Below are 18,604 nucleotides of genomic sequence, written 5' to 3' on the forward strand. Positions count from 1 at the left end.
TTCTTATAAATCATGGTTTGATTTTGTCAATAAATATGCTATCGTTTTTTTTTTTTTTTTTTTTTTTTTTTAATTTTATAATCAATGTTAACAAATATAGGGTTTAGAATGGGGTGTAAGTTAGTTATACACCTCAGGATACGGCGTGTCTGGAAAAGAAACCCCTCCGGCCTCCGGCCGACGGGGTTTCTTATCCAGACACACCTATCCCTCGGTGTATAACTATTACAGAAGTCACATGTAAGTATAAATGCAGTTCTAGAATAATACACACACTGCTATATTGCAGTTTTTTTTTTTATTGTATGAATTCACCTGACATAGGCTTTAAATAGATATGATTGATTAATTTGAGCACTGTCTTAAATTTGTGTCTTTTAATTCACACGTAGTAAACATGGTAAATGTTTTCTGAAAAATAATTAACCTATTTGGCTAAATTTTTCAAAATTCATTCAAACCATACATTCATGCGTACTTGTTTTAATAACATAAGGGAGCTACCATTTGATTTTTATGGGGGCTAGGATGAAAAATTGTGTCCTGCATTTTTTTTTAGTTGTAATCTCTGTCCTGCATTTTTAATTTTCACTCTATCCCCCCCCCCAAAAAATCAAATGGTAGCTCCCTAAGAAAGTTATAATAATAAAGTCCCTATCAACGACATACCTCCTGTACTTTCACTTTCATATCCCCTTAATTGACATTCATACAATTTGTATTCACATCTTTTGATATACGTAAAAGTACCAATTATCACCTAGATATAAATAGCTCAAAAACCAAAGCATCTAAATAGCATAGCAATTACATGATCCAATTAAAAATGCACATACTTAATATGTCGTAAAATTCATTCACAAAGTAGTATACATTACGTCATGTGATCTTGTTTTAATATCGATCGGCAATGAGAAGTGTAAAGGTAGCTTCTACGGCTATAAATAATTCGACTTTCTGGAAATGCATTTCCTTCCTTATTACATATGTTACACTAAATAACAAGTTGTCAGCAAACAATTATGTTTGTTATGTCTGACAATAAATAGTTCGTGTACTTGCTGGTTTTACGCAAGAGAAAACAGAAGATAAACTGAGTAAGTATACTAGTATCACTGTTGAACAGCTACATCAGACATTGGGTATATATAAGAGCAGTAATGGGGTACCCCACATGACGAATGACGGTAAAATACTTGTTGAAATAACGTTAACGATACACCTTTTACTCCATTTGGCGCTAACGTTAGCTATACAAAATGAGATTTGACGATTTACGATAACAAAAGAGAAAATCGGACGTTTCACGCTTGGCGATAAAGGGCATTCCTACCCTCGTAATAATGGGTCTTTTTTCAAAAAATGTCGAATTTTCAGTACACCTTTGCTATATCTTTATTCTTAAAGGAAAATGCAGTTGTAAGTGTTTAAATGAAAGTTTGTATGATTTATGAGTCAGAACATCAATAATTAACACGATTTATATCTATTTTGATAAGATTAAAAATATATTAATTCCGATTTTTGGGTAGTTTATGTGCGTACAGTGTCAGGGTACACATTTCAAATGATTGTTTTTCTTATTTTCTTATTACCTTGATATATGCAAAAGAGCTTTTTTTATGTTAATGATAACTATAACGAAAAATAGCAGCTTCTTCATTATTCTATGTGACATTTTTTCTACAAACTAAATTCAATCGGCGTACATGAAATGCATGTTTATCCTGTTACCGCTACTTGAATCAACCGTTAAATTGTTCTCCCTATGTCTATTGAACTATTCAGTGATGATTTCAAAAGCGCAAAGCAAACTGAAAATTTAACACAGCACGTTTCTTGCATAAAAGTGTAGAGAAAAGAAAATGCAAGACATTTAGTGATAAAAAAAAATAGTGAGTACACTTTTTTCATGTCTATACTGATGGTGTTACCTATGGCAACCATTAATGGTGTAACCTACGATAGTCATTGATGGTGTTACCTATGGTAACCATTGATGGTGTAACCTGTGGTAGTCATTGATGGTGTTACCTATGGCAACCATTGATGGTGTAACCGATGATAGTCATTAATGGTGTTACCTATGGCAACCATTGATGGTGTAACCGATGATAGTCATTGATGGTGTTACCTATGGTAGCCATTGAAGGTGTTACCTATGGTAGTCAATGAAGATAATAACTAAGGTAGTCAATGAAGATGTTAACTATGGTATTCATTGGAGGTGTTAATCATGGTAGTCTGTTGTAACGGTATCATTAGTAGTCTTGAGTGATGTTTTACAAGGTTGTCAGTTGTAGTATTACCACAGTTGTCATAGTTAATGATCTCAACGGTAGTCAGTGATGGTTTAAACGAAGGTATTCGTTGAAAGCGTTTCATTAGGTAGTCAGTGGTGATGTCACTTAAGTAAGTCTATGATGATGTTACCAAAGTGACGATGTTACAATCACGGACAGACAAAAAAGTTATTATCATGGTATTACATAAATGTGACGATTTAACATTATTATCTCAGCATTTATTTTTATGGTTGTGAAATAAAAACAGTACTTAATCATTCTCTGAAGACACTGCCTTGGAACAAAGCTCTTGGCGGATTCTGGTAACTTCACCTTCCTCCAGTTTCAAAGCATGCTACAGTGTAAACCTGATATCAATCCGACTCTTACCTTAATGTTCTTTTCTACATAATTTGCAAATGTACAAATATTACCTATCCTGTAAATACAAAGTTGAAATATCTTTATTAAAATAAAATATCTTCTCAGTACTACCTGTCCCGTTGAATACATATCCCCCAAACACAGACACACAAACAAAAAGTAAGCGCTAATCAATAAACGTAGCATTGTGTATTGACTTTAAACAAGATAAATGAAAATTGTGTATCCTTTGTTTTTCTATTAATGTGAAAATGATGTAAAATTTAGAATATGGAAAGAATTTAAGAAAAATAGATATATTCTTATCATTTTACGAATGAAAGTTACGATGATGTGTGTAAAATGTATTGGATACTGTATGATTATCCGAAGAAAACTTTGTCCTTTTAATTTTACTTTTACTTTCACTTTCATAAATGATTTGTGTTTGTTTAGAAATGTAAATAAAAGATTTGGGTTAACATAGATTAGCATGTCTAAGTTCAAGTATTTGATTATATCCTACACTTATTAAATGGGTCAAAAATCTTTTAACATTTTACAACTGAACCTATTGTGTAGTTTTTTTTTTACACACGTCTGTACATGTAGATACTACAACCGAAACACGTGAAACATTTCGTGAATATTATTTTTATTTCATAAATAGAAAAATAAATAGGCTGAACATAATAACGACATAGTATAGGGAAGGGCGAAAATGTGAGGTTCTACCAATTTATTTAATATGTTTATTTTTTTTGTACTAAAATTTAGTATATATCGTTGCCCGACTCATGGAGATGGACCCCTTTTTCTTGACTGTTTCTCTCAGTGTTAAAGATTGTTAGTAAATTATCATTAATATTTCAACGTATTTCCCCTTAATTAATTTGCACTAATGAATCTCTTATCTACACGGCTTCACAATATCAGTAGCTTAATTTGGGCTACCTAACAATTAAAACTCATAAAGTGTCGTAAGGTGTGTAAATTATTCGGATGAATTTTTCAAAATGCAAAATACATATTTTACAAGGTAAAATGAAACGGTCAATTGCATCCTCGAATTTTTAAAGGTAAGTTTTAAACTTTAAATGCCCGTTCTTTTGATTTGGTTATCTGCCACATGAAATTTGCGACTCGCTAAAAGTGCATATGACATGAACTTTTTCGACGCGAAATATTGCTAACGTTTTTCGGGAGAATTTTGTGGTCAACTCAGCTGTTACACTTTTGCGCATACAAGGACCAAGTGTGAAGATTTAATTCATCACAACTTTAAAATCCTGCCGATGCCAATGTTGGGCCCTGCTATTGGAAATATCGTCATCGGCCGTCTCCAGGCCGGAGTGTCCCAAAGTGAAGTAGCAAGAACTGAAAATGTAAATTCTCTATAGCATCTATGGGACCAACTGGATAAACGTTGTGCGCCAGCGTCAACCCCCGCCTCAGACCCTTGATCAGCTCCGCCAAATGTTGCAACAGGAATGGCGAGCAATTCCAAGCAACAGTATAAGAACATTGATAGCATCCATGCAGAGGAGATGCGTAGCAGTCTTAGCAGCGAGAGGTGGTCATACACGGTACTAGCTTTAATGACACCGGTAGCAACTCTAATTGTGATAAATTGACTTTTATTCATCAATCTCGAAGGAATTGACTATCTTCTCCTCAGTCAAATACGTTTTGAGTGAATACCTTTATTAGTAATTGTAAAATTTCCATTCAAAATACATGTATTAAAATTCTTAAAAATCCATTATGCGTTTCTTTTTTTGCAGTATAGTTCTATAGAACTCAGATTATGACTATTCAAACATAATATGGATGAGAACTAATTGTATTTCTTTACGATAAAAAAAACTCGAAATGTTTTGCGCCGTTTGTTAGCTTTGATGAATATCCAATGCTAAAATATTGTTAACGAATCATAACACAACCTTGCAGTATATTGTGTTTAAAAATGTTAACCATATTATAATAGAATTGTTAAAGATGTCATTGATGACATTCACTTTTGTTATCTGAGGTGATATCACTGAGTTCTTTATTAAGATATTAATAATTGTATTCCCTGACGGTGTCAGTGGCGAAACCTGTTTTTATATATTTTTATCGGTGCTGCCGGTAGGCATTGGTTATGGTACTAATGGTAGTTATATGCAGTGAAACAATAAGTTATCAATTAGATGTTACCACGGTATTCCTTGGTGGTTGTACCCACGGTATTCCTTGGTGGATGTTCCCACGGTATTACTTGGTGGATGTTCCCACGGTATTACTTGGTAGTTGTACCCACGGTATTCCTTGGTAGTTGTACCCGCGGTATTCCTTGGTAGTTATACACAACACACGATATTCCTTCGTGGTTGTATCACGGTATTCCTTTGCGGTTGTACATAAGGTATCCTTGGTGGTTGTAACCGCAGCATTCCTTGGTGGTTTAACCCACGGTATTCCTTGGTGGTTGTACTAAACCTACGGTATTCCTTCGTGGTTGTACTCACGGCATTCTTTTGTGTACCCACGTAATTCCTTGGTGGTTGTACGAAACCCACGGTATTCCTTCTTGGTTGTACCCACGGTATTCCTTCTTGGTTGTACTCACGGCATTCTTTGGTGGTTGTACCCACGTAATTCCTTGGTGGTTGTACCAAACCTACGGTATTCCTTCCTGGTTGTACTCACGGTATTCCTTTGTGGTTGTAACCAAGGTATTCCTTGGTAGTTGTACAAACGGTATTTCTTGGTAATTGTACCCACAGTATTCCTCTGAAGTTGTACCCAAGTTATTCCTTAGTAGTTGTACCCACAGTATTCCTTGGTAGTTGTTCCCACGGTATTCCTTCGTGGTTGTACCCACGATATTTATTCGTGGTTGTACCCAGGGCATTCTTTGGTGGTTATATCCATGGTATCTCTTAGTAGTTGTACCCACGGTATTCCTTGGTGGTTGCACCTTGGTTTTTCTTGGTGGTTGTACCCAACCCACGGTATTCCTTCGAAGTTGTACCAATGGTATTCCTTGGTGGTTATACCAACGACATTCCTTCGAGATTGTACCAACTTATCCTTGGAAGTTATACCAACGGCATACCTTGGTAGTTATACCCAAGGTATTGCTTGGTAGTTTTACCCACGGTATTCCTTGGTGGTTGTACTCACGACATTCTTTGTTGGTTGAACCCAGGGAACTCCTTGGTGGTTGTACCATATTCGCGGTATTTCTTCGTGGTTGTACCAACGGTATTCCTTCGTGGTTGTACTATGGTTTTCCTTTGTGGTTGTACATACGGTATCATTGGTGGTTGTAACCATGGCATTCCTTGGTTGTTTATCCCATGGTATTCCTTGGTGGTTGTACCCACGGTATTCCTTGGTAGTTGTACTAAACCTACGGTATTCCTTCGTGGTTGTACTCACGGCATTCTTTTGTGGTTGTCCCCACGTAATTCCTTGGTGGTTGTCTCAAACCCATGGTATTCCATATTGGTTGTACTCACGGTATTCTTTTGTGGTTGTACTCACGGTATTCCTTGGTAGTTGTACCAACGGTATTTCTTGGTGGTTGTACCCACGGTTTTTCTGGTTGGGTGTATCCAACCCACGGTATTCCTTCGTGGTTAAATCCACGTTATTCCTTCTGGTTGTACCCTAGGTATTCCTTGGTAGTTGTACCCACGGCATTCGTTGGTGGTTGTACCAACGGCATTCGTTTGTGGTTGTACCCACGGTATCCTTGGTAGTTGTACCCTCGGTATTCCTTAGCTGTTGTACCTATGGTATTCCTTCGTTGTTGTACCTACGGTATTTCTGACTGGTTGTACCCACGGTATTCCTTGGTTATTGTACCCCCATGGTATTCCTTAGTATTTGTACCCTTGGTTTTCTTTGGTGGTTGTACCTACGACATTCCTTGGTAGTTGTACCCATGGCATTCCTTGGTAGTTATACCCACAGTTTTCCTTAGTAGTTGTAACCATGGTATTCCATGGTGGTTGTACCCACGGCATTCCTTGGTTGTTGTACCAAAGGCATTCCTTGGTGGTTTTGCCTTGGTGGTTGTACCCACGATATCTCTGGGTGGTTTTACCCACGGTATTCCTTGGTAGTTATACCCACGGTATTTCTTGGTAGTGGTGCCCACGGAATCATGAATTTTCAAAAATTATGCAAAACTCATGTTTAAACGAAATTCACCTATACTACATTTACTATGTCACAAACACATCATTAATTAACCAATTGGTGGACATCTTCTTTAGCTTAAATAATTGGACAATTTTACATTAACTTTTTTGAAATTTCCACTACAATATCACAATTATAATTTTTCAGATTTTTAGGGCCAATATTATTAATAGTTTTGTTTGTTTGTTTTACCCACAGAAGAATAATCGAAAAGTTTTTGAAATCTGGTGGCGCTCTTATTGCAAGCAATTTTGTTTTTTCATATTTCAATATATTCAAGATGTTTTTCGGCACTTCAAATTCCTGTTGAAAGAATAATTCATTTTCATATGTTTTTATGAAATATTGCATCGGAGGACATTTTAAAAAAAATTGAAATAATTTATTTTCTGAAAAAACTAAAGATAACTTTTCTTCAAACAAATCTAATATTATTACTTTTCAACTGCAAACACTGGATTCATGATCACCTTTAAAATATCCAATTTTCTTTTACAGAATCTTTGAAAATACAACTTGTTGAATAGATCTAAAAAGTACAGTCTGAGTTGAAATACTGTAGATTAAAATCACAATATGGAGCTGAGACCATCAGAAATATTTTACTCGCAAGATTCCATTATGAACAGATTTGGTGGTTATACAAACCATGGACATTTATATATAGGTGAAACATTAGACCAATTATTACAAGGCTATTGCAATGTGAGAAGCATACCTACTATTTCTGTGGTGAATAAGTACGGGAAATGGTATACATCAGACAATCGACGACTGTGGGTGTTCCGAAAGGCTCAGGAGATTGGCTTCCTAGAAACTATTAATGTGAATCAATCGTACTACTTAAACGAAGATAAATTTACAACGGAAAACGGTGGAACGTCTATTCGTGTCCGTGGTGGAACACCTGGCGGCAGTTTATGGAGATCGTGGAGACCAAAAAGACCAAATTCAAGCGTTCAACGATCGACTCCAACAAGCTATAATTTGAATACAAGTAACGTCTTGTCTTCCCAAAAAAATACAAGTCCGTCTTATCCTGTCAGTAATCAAACTACGAAACTTTACCATGAAAACACGTCTTTTAGTAACAGATCTAGCATGTCAAGTGTCAACTCAAACCGAAGTGAACAAAGAAAAACAAATCCGATAACAAGTTCTACTATTGCCCAGGGTTATATGGGTCAATTTCAGTCAGGTTATGGTCGCACCACTACATATCAGCCACCGAGTCTACCCATAGTCCCAAATCCTACTCACATTAAAACAAATAGGATATCGAGTCCAACAATTCAAAATCGGAGCAACTATTCCGGTAGCTATAGAGATGACTCGTCGAATGTCGACAACATACATAATTACACCAATTCCACCAATACACGGACGACGGAAACCAATAGCCCGTATCCGTCATATGGACGTAGGTTAAATTATGAAGATAGGTCGACGGATCGTGTTCCTTCAAGGTCGTCTAGTAGACACGAACCTCGACATAATTTAAATAACGAACAATCTTTCAAAGCTGAACGTGACATAGATAGAGGTTGTTGTACAATTTTATAACAATTTCTAACTTTCGTTTACTTCAGTACAGACTAGAGATTTGAACTGGCATGATTTAATAGTGGAATGATACTTGAGAAAATTTCAATGAACTTAAAAATGTAAAATTTTCATAATTCCTGTGTGTTTTCGGTTGTGTTGTTTTTTATATAATTTTAAGTTTTTTTCCTTTCGTTTTTTGTTACTTCTAGACTTTTTATATTTGATATCTTTAGGCTAGCAAAACTCAAAATGCGTAGATGGTGTAAATTATATTCAACATTTTGAAATTCTGCATCAGCATTGAACCATCAATTTTGTGATAGCATAGATTTATCAAAATACACTTTATATTGTCTGTTCATAAAAATCAAATTTATTTAGAAATACATATCAAAATATACATTCAAAATATTAATAAATGTTTTTTATATAATTTTAAGTTTATATAAAACTTATTGACAAAATATGTTATATTTTTGTTGTTTCATTTCTTATATGTATAAGTTTTTCGTAACTCATGAGAACATATGATTTACATTAGCATACTATAAAAACATCTTGTTTTTATTGCTGAATATACGTAGTTGCTTTTACATGATGCTGCATAAAACATGCATTCATTGAAATAACAGGGAATTATTTAGTTTTAATTCATAGATATCAATTAAAAAGGGGCCTTTTATAGCCGACTATATGGTATGAATTTTTTATTGTTGCAGGCCATACGGTAATGCCTATAATTGCTTACATCCACTTCATTTGAACTCTGTTGGGTAGTTGTCTCATGTGAATTCATTGATATCTATTGAAAAGATAATAGTAAGTTAGCACGCGGTAATGAAAGATGGTTGGTTGTTGAAAAAGGCTAAGACGTCATACTTTTTTCTCTTAATTTTGATTTTAGAACCAGTATACAACATATTTTCATAATCCAAGCAACTATCGTTGGTGTTTATGAAAAACAATTGACAATGATTGATAAATTATACCATGGAGATATTCCATGCATTTAAGTTATGGGGTATACGTTAATAAGATAGCAACCCAACTATACAAAAACTTTTTTTTTGTAACCTATTTCTTTGAATTTTTTTTGTAACATAGCCATATAACATGTAGTGTGTTTGTATTACCTGTGCTTATAGTCTCTTTTTCAAATAAAACATTTGAAGACGTAATAATTGTGACAGATTTTTCTATCCAAATAAAGGAGTGAAATTGTCACTTTAGAATTTGATTCAAAATATCACTTAGCTTCAGTTTGTCTCGTTGGCTTCAAGACAAGTATTATTATGGTATTATTACGTGAGTATTTCTGTATTGGCCTTGTTATTGGTCCGAGGCTTGCTGTATTGGCCTGAGGCGAAGCCGAAGGCCAATACAGCTGGCCAAGGACCAATAACAAGGCCAATACAGAAATACACGTAATGATACCTTTATTAATTAACTACAGTGTTAACATTGTTTTATATACCACAAGAGATAAACATTTTTTACCTTGAAGTGGAACTATCCAAATCTGAGTTCCCATTTATCATGTTTATAAGCTGCAATATCAAATGATCTGGTGCTGTTTCCAGGCGTCTTCCACATTTTGTCATCTGATGAATTTTTCTACCCTTACCAGTCACTATAAAGTGTTACAGTCATATTTAGACGCAACACATAAATAGTAATTGGAAAGGTGCTGCCATTGCATGTGTAATGCAGAAAAAAATTATTTAAAAAAAAATGTAGGAGTTGAATACCGGTATGATTGAAAATGATACAACTTTCCATAAGGCAACTGACCCAAGATTTGTCACCCTTCCACAATGCATATGCCTGGTTCGGGTTGAAAAATAAATGACAGTTTACAAAACATGAGAAGCGAAAGTAAACAGTAAAATTATAGGTTGTACCTGAGGTCGACAAGAAATGAAATTTGTGATAAACTACTCGTTGCCCAAACCTGAAATAATTCAATTGTCTGCTTACAATATGCTTTCTAAATGAATGTGACCGTCTTCAGCCTGAAATAGATGCCACACTGAACCTTTCGGCATGTTTATGGTGAGTAAATGCAAATTGTGTCTTCCTAACGACTGTTTACTTTAAGTTTGTGTTTATCATGACTTTCGATTTAAAAACTAGAGACGTTCCGAAATCCTGTATTGGCCGGATCAGAACTCGGCCAATACAAAAAAAAAAAACAATATTGGCCGAGTTATTCTGTATTGGCCGAGTTGACACTTTTATATTGCATAGGCAGTTTTCATCATATCAAGTCCAATAACAGAGTAGTTAATTAATAAATGTTATTCAATACTTCATGCGTGAATCTGATGTGATTTATATTATCTTACGAATTAATTAATTTCTTATTTTTTTCCGTTAAAGATTATAAATCTGACATCTAAATCTTTTTATATACACCGCTGAAGTATATTTTTTATGTTAAAATTGTATATATAAAAAAAATATGAAGATGTCACAACAGTGAGACAACTTTCCATCAGTGACCACAGGACGAGATGTAAACTATTGGGCACTGCACGGCCTTCAACAATGAGCAAAACCAATCTCGTGTAGTAAGATAAAAAAAGGTTCCAGCATAACAAAATTTGGAGCACTTCATAAGTGAAAAATGATGTCTTGATTTATCTTCGTTGTTTTTGTTTTTTTTTGTTTTTTTTTTTGTGGTCAACACGGCTTCAATACTGAAAAATACATATGTTGCGCATATGTTTTGACATGAAAAGTTTATACAAACAAGAATTTGATAACAATTGAAGTGTTTGTATATACAGATTGTTATTAGAATCAACTTTTATGTAAATGTTTTGGTTTGAGTGTGTTTATTTGAACTGGCGAGGGCAACTGTAGTTAACTGATCTCTGAAGCTTTCAACAGAAGTGGTTTCAAAGATGGTCTGAGGGAGCAAGTTCCACTGTGATTGTTTGGGAGGGAACTCAGATTATTTGAATTTGTCCTTGGAAGTTTGGATATGATGTCTGTAAGTCTGTGGATATTTTGTCTTGTTCTATTGTAGGTTTGCTCTACAACATGCGTTGGAATGGCTTCAATGGTATGTTTGTAAAACTTCTCGTGTAATCTTAGTCGTTGTTCGCGTAGCAGATCGATCATCACTTGATATTGGATTGTAGGGTGATATTTTGCAGATGCTACTGATTCGAGAATGAGGTTGTGAATGGTGTAATTATGCTTGTTATTTGTTTTGTATATATTCATGATTGGTACTTATATCGGGGTGAGATGTCTTGAACCAATCTGACTCCCATCGTGCCGCTGAGTCTTAATTAAGTTGCAATTTATAGCAATCATCTTGTGTTTTATTTTCTCTTTAAATTATGCTATCATCCGCAAAGAGTCTTAGCCAAGAGTTACGAGTACTAAGATTGAAGAATCGCAATTCACGGCGACAAAAATCAAGTATAGCAGACAACAACCAAAGACAAAGATTGAATTACTGGCTCTTAAATAGGGACGACAAATGCGGCGGAGCTTCCTATAATTGTGAGCGCTCAAAATTCCCTTACGTGGAACAGGTGTGTCAAAACCCACTATAAAAAAAAACTATAAAAATAAGTTTAAAAGTTAGAACTATATTAATCCGTTAATGACTTCCCAAATATTCTACTTTTGGGAGAATTGGGTAATCTAAGCGTTGTTTTTTTTAGATATTTCATGCCTGTAAGAGAAAAAATAAAACACATGCGAGAACTAACTGTACATTCTAAACTTAGGTCTCTTCCAATTTGAGTTACCATATTCCTTAAAAGTCGGTAAATTCGTTCTTTTAGTACAAAAGGTATCAAGAGAACAAATAATGTGATAACTCGATGGTATGAAATAAAATATTTGATTATGCGTATTTTGTTATATTGGTTAGACATATATCATTCATACAAAATGTGAAAAGTAAACTTTCCATAAATAAACAAATAATAAGATAATAAGAACAATATGCACTATAAGGCCAAACATAACACCCATTGTCACTTTAGTATAAAGCTCAAACAAAACGATGTGTAGTAATAACTTGCCTACATAGAGCTATCTTGTTTTATTACTTTCATTTCAATTTAGAACGTGTCAGTATTTTAATGTTATTTTTTCACATTCCAGCATTAACGACATTTGTTTTTCATATTGCTAATATGATGTCCACTTTTTACCTTGCATCTTATCGTAAGGTTGTCGAACGGGTTGATGAACAGGGAACAACTGTTCTCAAAATCTAATTATTCGTTGTCAGGTGATATCATAATGACTAAATGTGTGTTGGTACTTGTACTTATCAGTAGTTCTGTCTTCAGTGTAGTTGTCTTATGTATCAATTGATTAATTTGTACTAGGTCTTTCCATATTTAAGTTTTAAAAAACTTGTTGATTTCGTTCTGATGATTACTATTGTTATTTTGTTTTCTTCCGCAACTTTTTTTTTCTCTCGCGCATGTGGTGTTATGTTATTTCGCAACAAGTCAATGATACATTTTATATATAATAAATTCGACAGTGAATTTTCATGGATGGAACCCGAGTGTGTTAACATCAATGTATGAGCAGACAGAATCTAGATCAAAACAGTTTGCAAGATGGAAAAGGAGATTACTGAAGAGTCTTTGATAAGAACAGACAAGTCACGGCAAATGTAATAGGTCGTTTTAAGCCATTCGGAGCTCATTTGATTATAACGCAAGAAGAGAGGTTGATAAATCGAAGGCAAACTGACAACGACATGGCAACAAACAGTAGAAAATACGAAAATTTAATAACAATCAAAATACAACATATAAATACCAAAGACTGATCGACACGAATTCCACCAAAAACTAGTGGCGATCTCGTGTGCTCTTAAAGGTTGAGCTGGTCCTGCTCCTCTTGTTTCACCCGTCGTGATGCTAATGTAAAAACAAATCCGGTGATGAGTGTCAATCATTGATGTCACATTCGAGGAAATGAGGACGTATTTTGGTAACAACAATTGGAACATACCCATTGAAGACAGTAGTTTCGGTATTTGAAAATTAAACAGTCTTATTAGGTCTTACCCCAGTCTTTGGAAAGACATTTTGATCTTGTTATGATTATTATTTTTTTTTATTCTTCCGCTAAACCCTTTTTCTTGCGGTATAAAGTTGTTTCGCAAAATGTCGCTTAGATGTTTTGGATGTTATATCGAACAGTCATTTCGCTTTTGAAACTCACCTTTTTTAGCCGAAGACTTTTTATTGTAGGAGTTATCTCCCAAAACACTGTTTTTCTTGTTAGCGTAAATCATCCGTAACCAAAAAATGATAACGACAATTTTTTATTCTTAATTGTTCTCTACCTTTTTTCTGGCTGATTTGGATCGAACAGATACCATGAAATCTTACAGGAGTTATCTACCTTTACCAAATAAATTTGTCGTTATATTTTTGTAACTCATAAACCGTAAGCGTATAAACCTAGAGTCTTTTTATTTTAGGTCCTTGGGTCCTTCAAAGTCAAAGGTCAAGGTTATGTTCTCAAATTTGACTTTTGCTTGTTTTTGCATTTTCTCTGACACTGTTGAAGATATATATAAAAGAACTAGTTTGCTTTATTGTGATGAAGGTGAAGATATGATACATTTGGTCTGAAACAATCTAACGACATGTTATAGGGGTTATTGACCCTGAAATGTTTTGATTTAAGGTTAATTGATTATTACTTTAATTTGGTTCATTAAAAACATATATGGTCTTTTGCAAAATGTTAGGTGATATATGACCCTTGAAATGTCAACCGGAAGTGACCTTAAGTAAACAAGAAGTAGTAATGTTTGCACTTTTTTCATGGAAAAGTACCTAGAAACCACATATTTTTTAAATAGGATTATATAAACCTATCATTTGAGACCGGATGTGAGATTCAATAAGCCGGAAGTAGCTTATTATCTCCCTTTTTATAGGCAAACGTTTATAGAATCCATATGTTTTTAGAATCGGTGTATATAAAGCTATCATATGAGATCGGAAGTGACATTTTCTAAGCCGAAAGTTGCAAGTATCTCCCTATTTCAGGCAAAAGTATATAAAAACCATATATTTTTTAAAATCTAAGTGAATAAAGCTATCATATAAGACCGGAGGTGATATTTTCTAAACCGGAAGAAGCAAATTCTCTTCCTTATTTCAGACAAAAGTATACAGAAACCATATATTTTTTTAATCAGTATGCAGAAACCTATCATTGGATGCCAATAGTAACTTTCACTAAACAAGTAGCTTCGTAATTAATTACTTAGAAAATTGATGTAAAACGACCTTCAATTGTTCTCTGAACAATTGGTTTTTTAATTTTACATGTTATTTATACAGATTAATGACATCAAATTGCAAATATTTTAGATTGTTTTTTTTTTTTGTGACGTGAGAATAAACAAATTGTAAGCTATCACTTGCTGTCCATGTCACCGACAAGCCAATTCAAATAATCGCATGTCCTTGTAAATTACGTTTCTAGTTAAACTACTGCTGAATTTAACATGAAAACACAAATAAGAAGATGTGGTATGATTGCCAATGAGACAACTCTCCATCAGATGAATGGTTGAAAAACAATTAATTTCATAATGACTGGTTGTATCCATAATGGACCTTAATAATGTCCTGTTGGCTGTAGTTGACACGATTTCGATTGTTGTTAAGACTAGTCATTTGAGCAATAATTTACTTAATTGGTTAATATTGATTTGAATTATAATCTGTTGATATTTTCGAAAAATTATCAGATCTCTTTTGATTCATCTTCATCAAGATCTTGAAATCCTGCAAATAGAAAGGGTAATCAATAGATATTAAAATAACTCGAGTCGTAATCTTAAAGCTAATAGTGTTATTTGATTTTTTTTTTCTTCACCCGATTTGTGTCATATTAACTCCAATTTGTCATTCTTCACTCGACAAATGGATTAATCTCTGTAACTAAATAACTGTGTCTTCTAATTTACATCTGAAAATCGAAACAATATTTTTATGTCTATTTTTGCGTTTGATTTCAAATTTAAACTCTTGAAGATCAGGATTAAGTAATATTTGCGACAACAGGGTTGCTTCTCTTACAAAGTTTACATCATCAACCAAGCTAATCAAAATAGATCAATATACACGTACCCTCTTTTTTGTCGATAATATTTTACTATGGTATAAATCACTTATCAAAGGTACCAGGCTTATAATTTCGTTTGCAAGACACGCGTCTACATAAGACTCATTAGTGGTTTTAATGACTTAAGGTGGCTTTAGTGGCTTAAGTGGCTTTAGTGGCTTAAGTGGCTTTAGTGGCCTTCGAATCCAAACATTTGAAGGCAAAATCAAATGTAAATCAAGGCAGGGATCATAGAAGATTTCAAATAGTAAAATGCTTATCAATTATTGCTTATCATCAACATGCTTATCATTTTTGTAAGTAAGACAAAGTCTAGATAAAGAAAAACAAAGAGTGTTTAAAATACTGGTAATTTTATGAAAGTATTTTTTTTTAAATCCAAACTAATTAGTTAAGCAGGTTTATGAAAACATATTACGTATAACATAGAACAGTCGATCGGACGAATAGTGTGCACTCCCGGTTCATTTAGCAGGCGAATACGATGTTGGAAGTTAACTACATAGAACGGCAGCAAGTTCATCATGCAGGTTTTTCAGAGAATACATGAACTGTTGATTACTACAAATGTTACAATTCTAGGATGATACAACCTCGTAGCCTCTTTCTTTGTCTTCAAATGAATGGCAAAAATAATCGTGATTTACAGAAACAAAGTGTTTTGTTCGACTGACCTATGACCCATTATTGAAAAAAAAACATTTTGATGCTGAATTTATTTATTTCAATTTACGCTCTTCTTGGTGTACAACAGTTAAAGTACTTTGGTTTTATATAAGCAGTCAGCAATATTAGTTTTGACAAACCATTCTGGTGTTTATCGTGTATCAATAGTGGCACAAACATTGAAAACGTTACTTGTTTTCATACAATGCGAAAATTTCGTGACATATGTTTTAGACAGCATAATGTTTCGGTTTCCTAAGTCAAAGTTAACCTTAGTGTTTTGTTTACATGTACATGCAGGCCATTTTTTGTCATGCTATCAAACGTTAAATATATCCCCTTTCCCAAATCTGTATGTACTTAATGAAGGCTATATATTCGATACATTCAAGATTTTGCGAACAGAAATCATGTCTCATGTCTTTTATATAAAATATAAACTACTTCTATATATTTTATTTGTAGGTAGCCAGGAATATACTGCTGACATCGATGTCAGTTACACATGTTACAAAGAAGAAGTAATAGACAATAACATATTTACGTCTTGGTGTATTATTTCCGTAAGTTCTGATTTCAAATAATTTGAAAATGAACACTAATATCGCTTTGAAACAGAGGCCTCTCTTTAAAATGGTTAAAATCATTGATTTCATAAACATCCAGTTCGTTCAGGTGCGAAGATATGACAGTCGGTGACACTCCAATATTTCATTATTTGTTTTTATTAAAAGCAGAAGCATAATAATATGTTGCTTTACCATACCTGAATCTGCCCGTCGTGGACTTGTTGAATATCCTGCAAAGGCAAAACATACATAATGTACATCTTATTTTCAGTGTAAAAGAGCAAAATTCATTATATTTATAATGTTTATAGATAGTCTAAGAATCTAAGAATTGCAATCGAATTATTATCAATTATGTTGGAAAATGTTAAGTAATCTGTAATTAACCTATATGTGTGGATTCATTTGTTACAAGGCAAGCAATAACGATCGATTATTATTTTTAATTAAATTTCGGATATATCTGTTCAAATGAAAATAACCATAAGGAGTTCTGCAAACAAAGCCGTTTAAGAATGAAGTTCATTTTCAAAACAATTACTGCAATGATGCTTGTAAATAAAATGCGACGTACGGTATATCTCAATGAGACAGCAACTTGTGAAAAATAACTAAAAGACATATAGAGTGATTCAAACAGACTTCAAAATAATTATGGAACTTTTTATCAAACGTTTTGCTCACTTGCCAGACGTGACGTACAGGGAACAGCAATCAAGCAATCAAACATTTTGACATAGCTAATGTTAATACGGGTATTGGAGTGTAAATATTTTTTGACGTCTTAAACAAGCTACGTCTTAGGGCCAGGTTTTGATCGCAATGAAGCACGTCTATTATTCATTTTTAAAGTTCAATAATGAATAATGAAATAGTTTATATTCAGTATTCAATGTGAAAAGTGAATGAAGAACTAGATCATTTATTATTCGACTATTTTACACCATCCCGTAATCCGAATTTGCAATTTTTTATGTATATTTACATATTTTGATATTTATTTATAAAAATATTTTCAAACACTCTCTTATATTTTTCTTATCTTTATTTATCTATTCGGAGGATAAACTATTGGTTTTCCTTAACTACTATTAATGGAATTTTCGTTTTTTATCTTTTTCTTATTTTATGGAGGACCTGATAATTAAAACAATCCGCTGATTACAGAGATATTTTTGAAGCCATTCGAATGCTTATTGATAGAGAAACAAAAAGCATATAGTGAATATGTGCCACAATGCAGTTACGGAGGACCTAAATGCCAAAATATGCGTGAAAATTAAGAAACAGCCTATATTAAATAATGAAATGGACTGCTGCGACCATTTAATAACAGTGATATATTTTTACGCCATTCAAAAGTGTATAAATTAACAAAAAAACATATATAGTCAATATATGCCACAATACCGATATGACATGTACAGTTAAGGAGGACCTAAATGCCAAAATATACGTAAAAATTAAGAAATAGCCTATTTAATTTTGAATACGGCAATGTACTGCTGCCACCCTTCATTCACTAATAACAGAGATACCTTGTACACTATTCAAAAGCTTATTAATAAAGGAACAAAATATGTGCCACAATGCAGTTACGGAGGACCTAAATACCAACATATGCGTGAAAATTAAGTAACAGCCTATATTAAATAATGAAATGGACTGCTGCGACCATTTAATAACAGTGATGTATTTTACGCCATTCAAAAGTGTATAAATTAAGAAATAAAATATATATAGTCAATATGTGCCACAATACCGATATGACAGTTAAGGAGGGCCTAAATGCCAAAATATGCGTAAAAATTAAGAAATAGCCTATTTAATTTTGAATACGGCAAT

General features: G+C 33.6%; 2 protein-coding genes across 6 annotated transcripts in view; one reads left to right on the forward strand and one right to left on the reverse strand.

The window, feature by feature from the left end:
• Nucleotides 1-904: 904 nt before the first annotated feature.
• Nucleotides 905-8,853, forward strand: LOC127712697 (uncharacterized). Its single transcript, XM_052219299.1, has 2 exons — nucleotides 905-1,097; nucleotides 7,341-8,853. The coding sequence occupies exon 2, from the start codon at nucleotides 7,419-7,421 to the stop codon at nucleotides 8,403-8,405; it is 987 nt and encodes a 328-aa protein (XP_052075259.1). The 5' UTR covers nucleotides 905-1,097; nucleotides 7,341-7,418; the 3' UTR covers nucleotides 8,406-8,853.
• A 5,812-nt stretch (nucleotides 8,854-14,665) lies between these two features.
• The window catches only part of LOC127712696 (uncharacterized), a 36,084-nt gene continuing 32,145 nt past the window's right edge, over nucleotides 14,666-18,604 (reverse strand). For all 5 annotated transcript variants that reach the window (XM_052219296.1, XM_052219298.1, XM_052219294.1 and 2 more), the window contains 2 exons: nucleotides 16,957-16,989; nucleotides 14,666-15,184 (listed from right to left, as the gene is read on the reverse strand). In XM_052219296.1, the coding sequence (XP_052075256.1) occupies nucleotides 15,144-15,184; nucleotides 16,957-16,989 (74 nt within the window). In that variant the 3' untranslated portion in view covers nucleotides 14,666-15,143. The remainder of the gene's footprint in view (nucleotides 15,185-16,956; nucleotides 16,990-18,604) is intronic.

This window comes from Mytilus californianus, unplaced genomic scaffold (genome assembly GCF_021869535.1).
Source record: "Mytilus californianus isolate M0D057914Y unplaced genomic scaffold, xbMytCali1.0.p SCAF_8, whole genome shotgun sequence".
In the NCBI taxonomy this organism is placed as follows: Eukaryota; Metazoa; Mollusca; class Bivalvia; order Mytilida; family Mytilidae; genus Mytilus; species Mytilus californianus.

Coding starts and splice junctions, on each gene's coding strand:
- LOC127712697 (XM_052219299.1), top strand. CDS start 7,419: ATGGAGCTGAGACCATCAGAAATATTTTACTCGCAAGATTCCATTATG.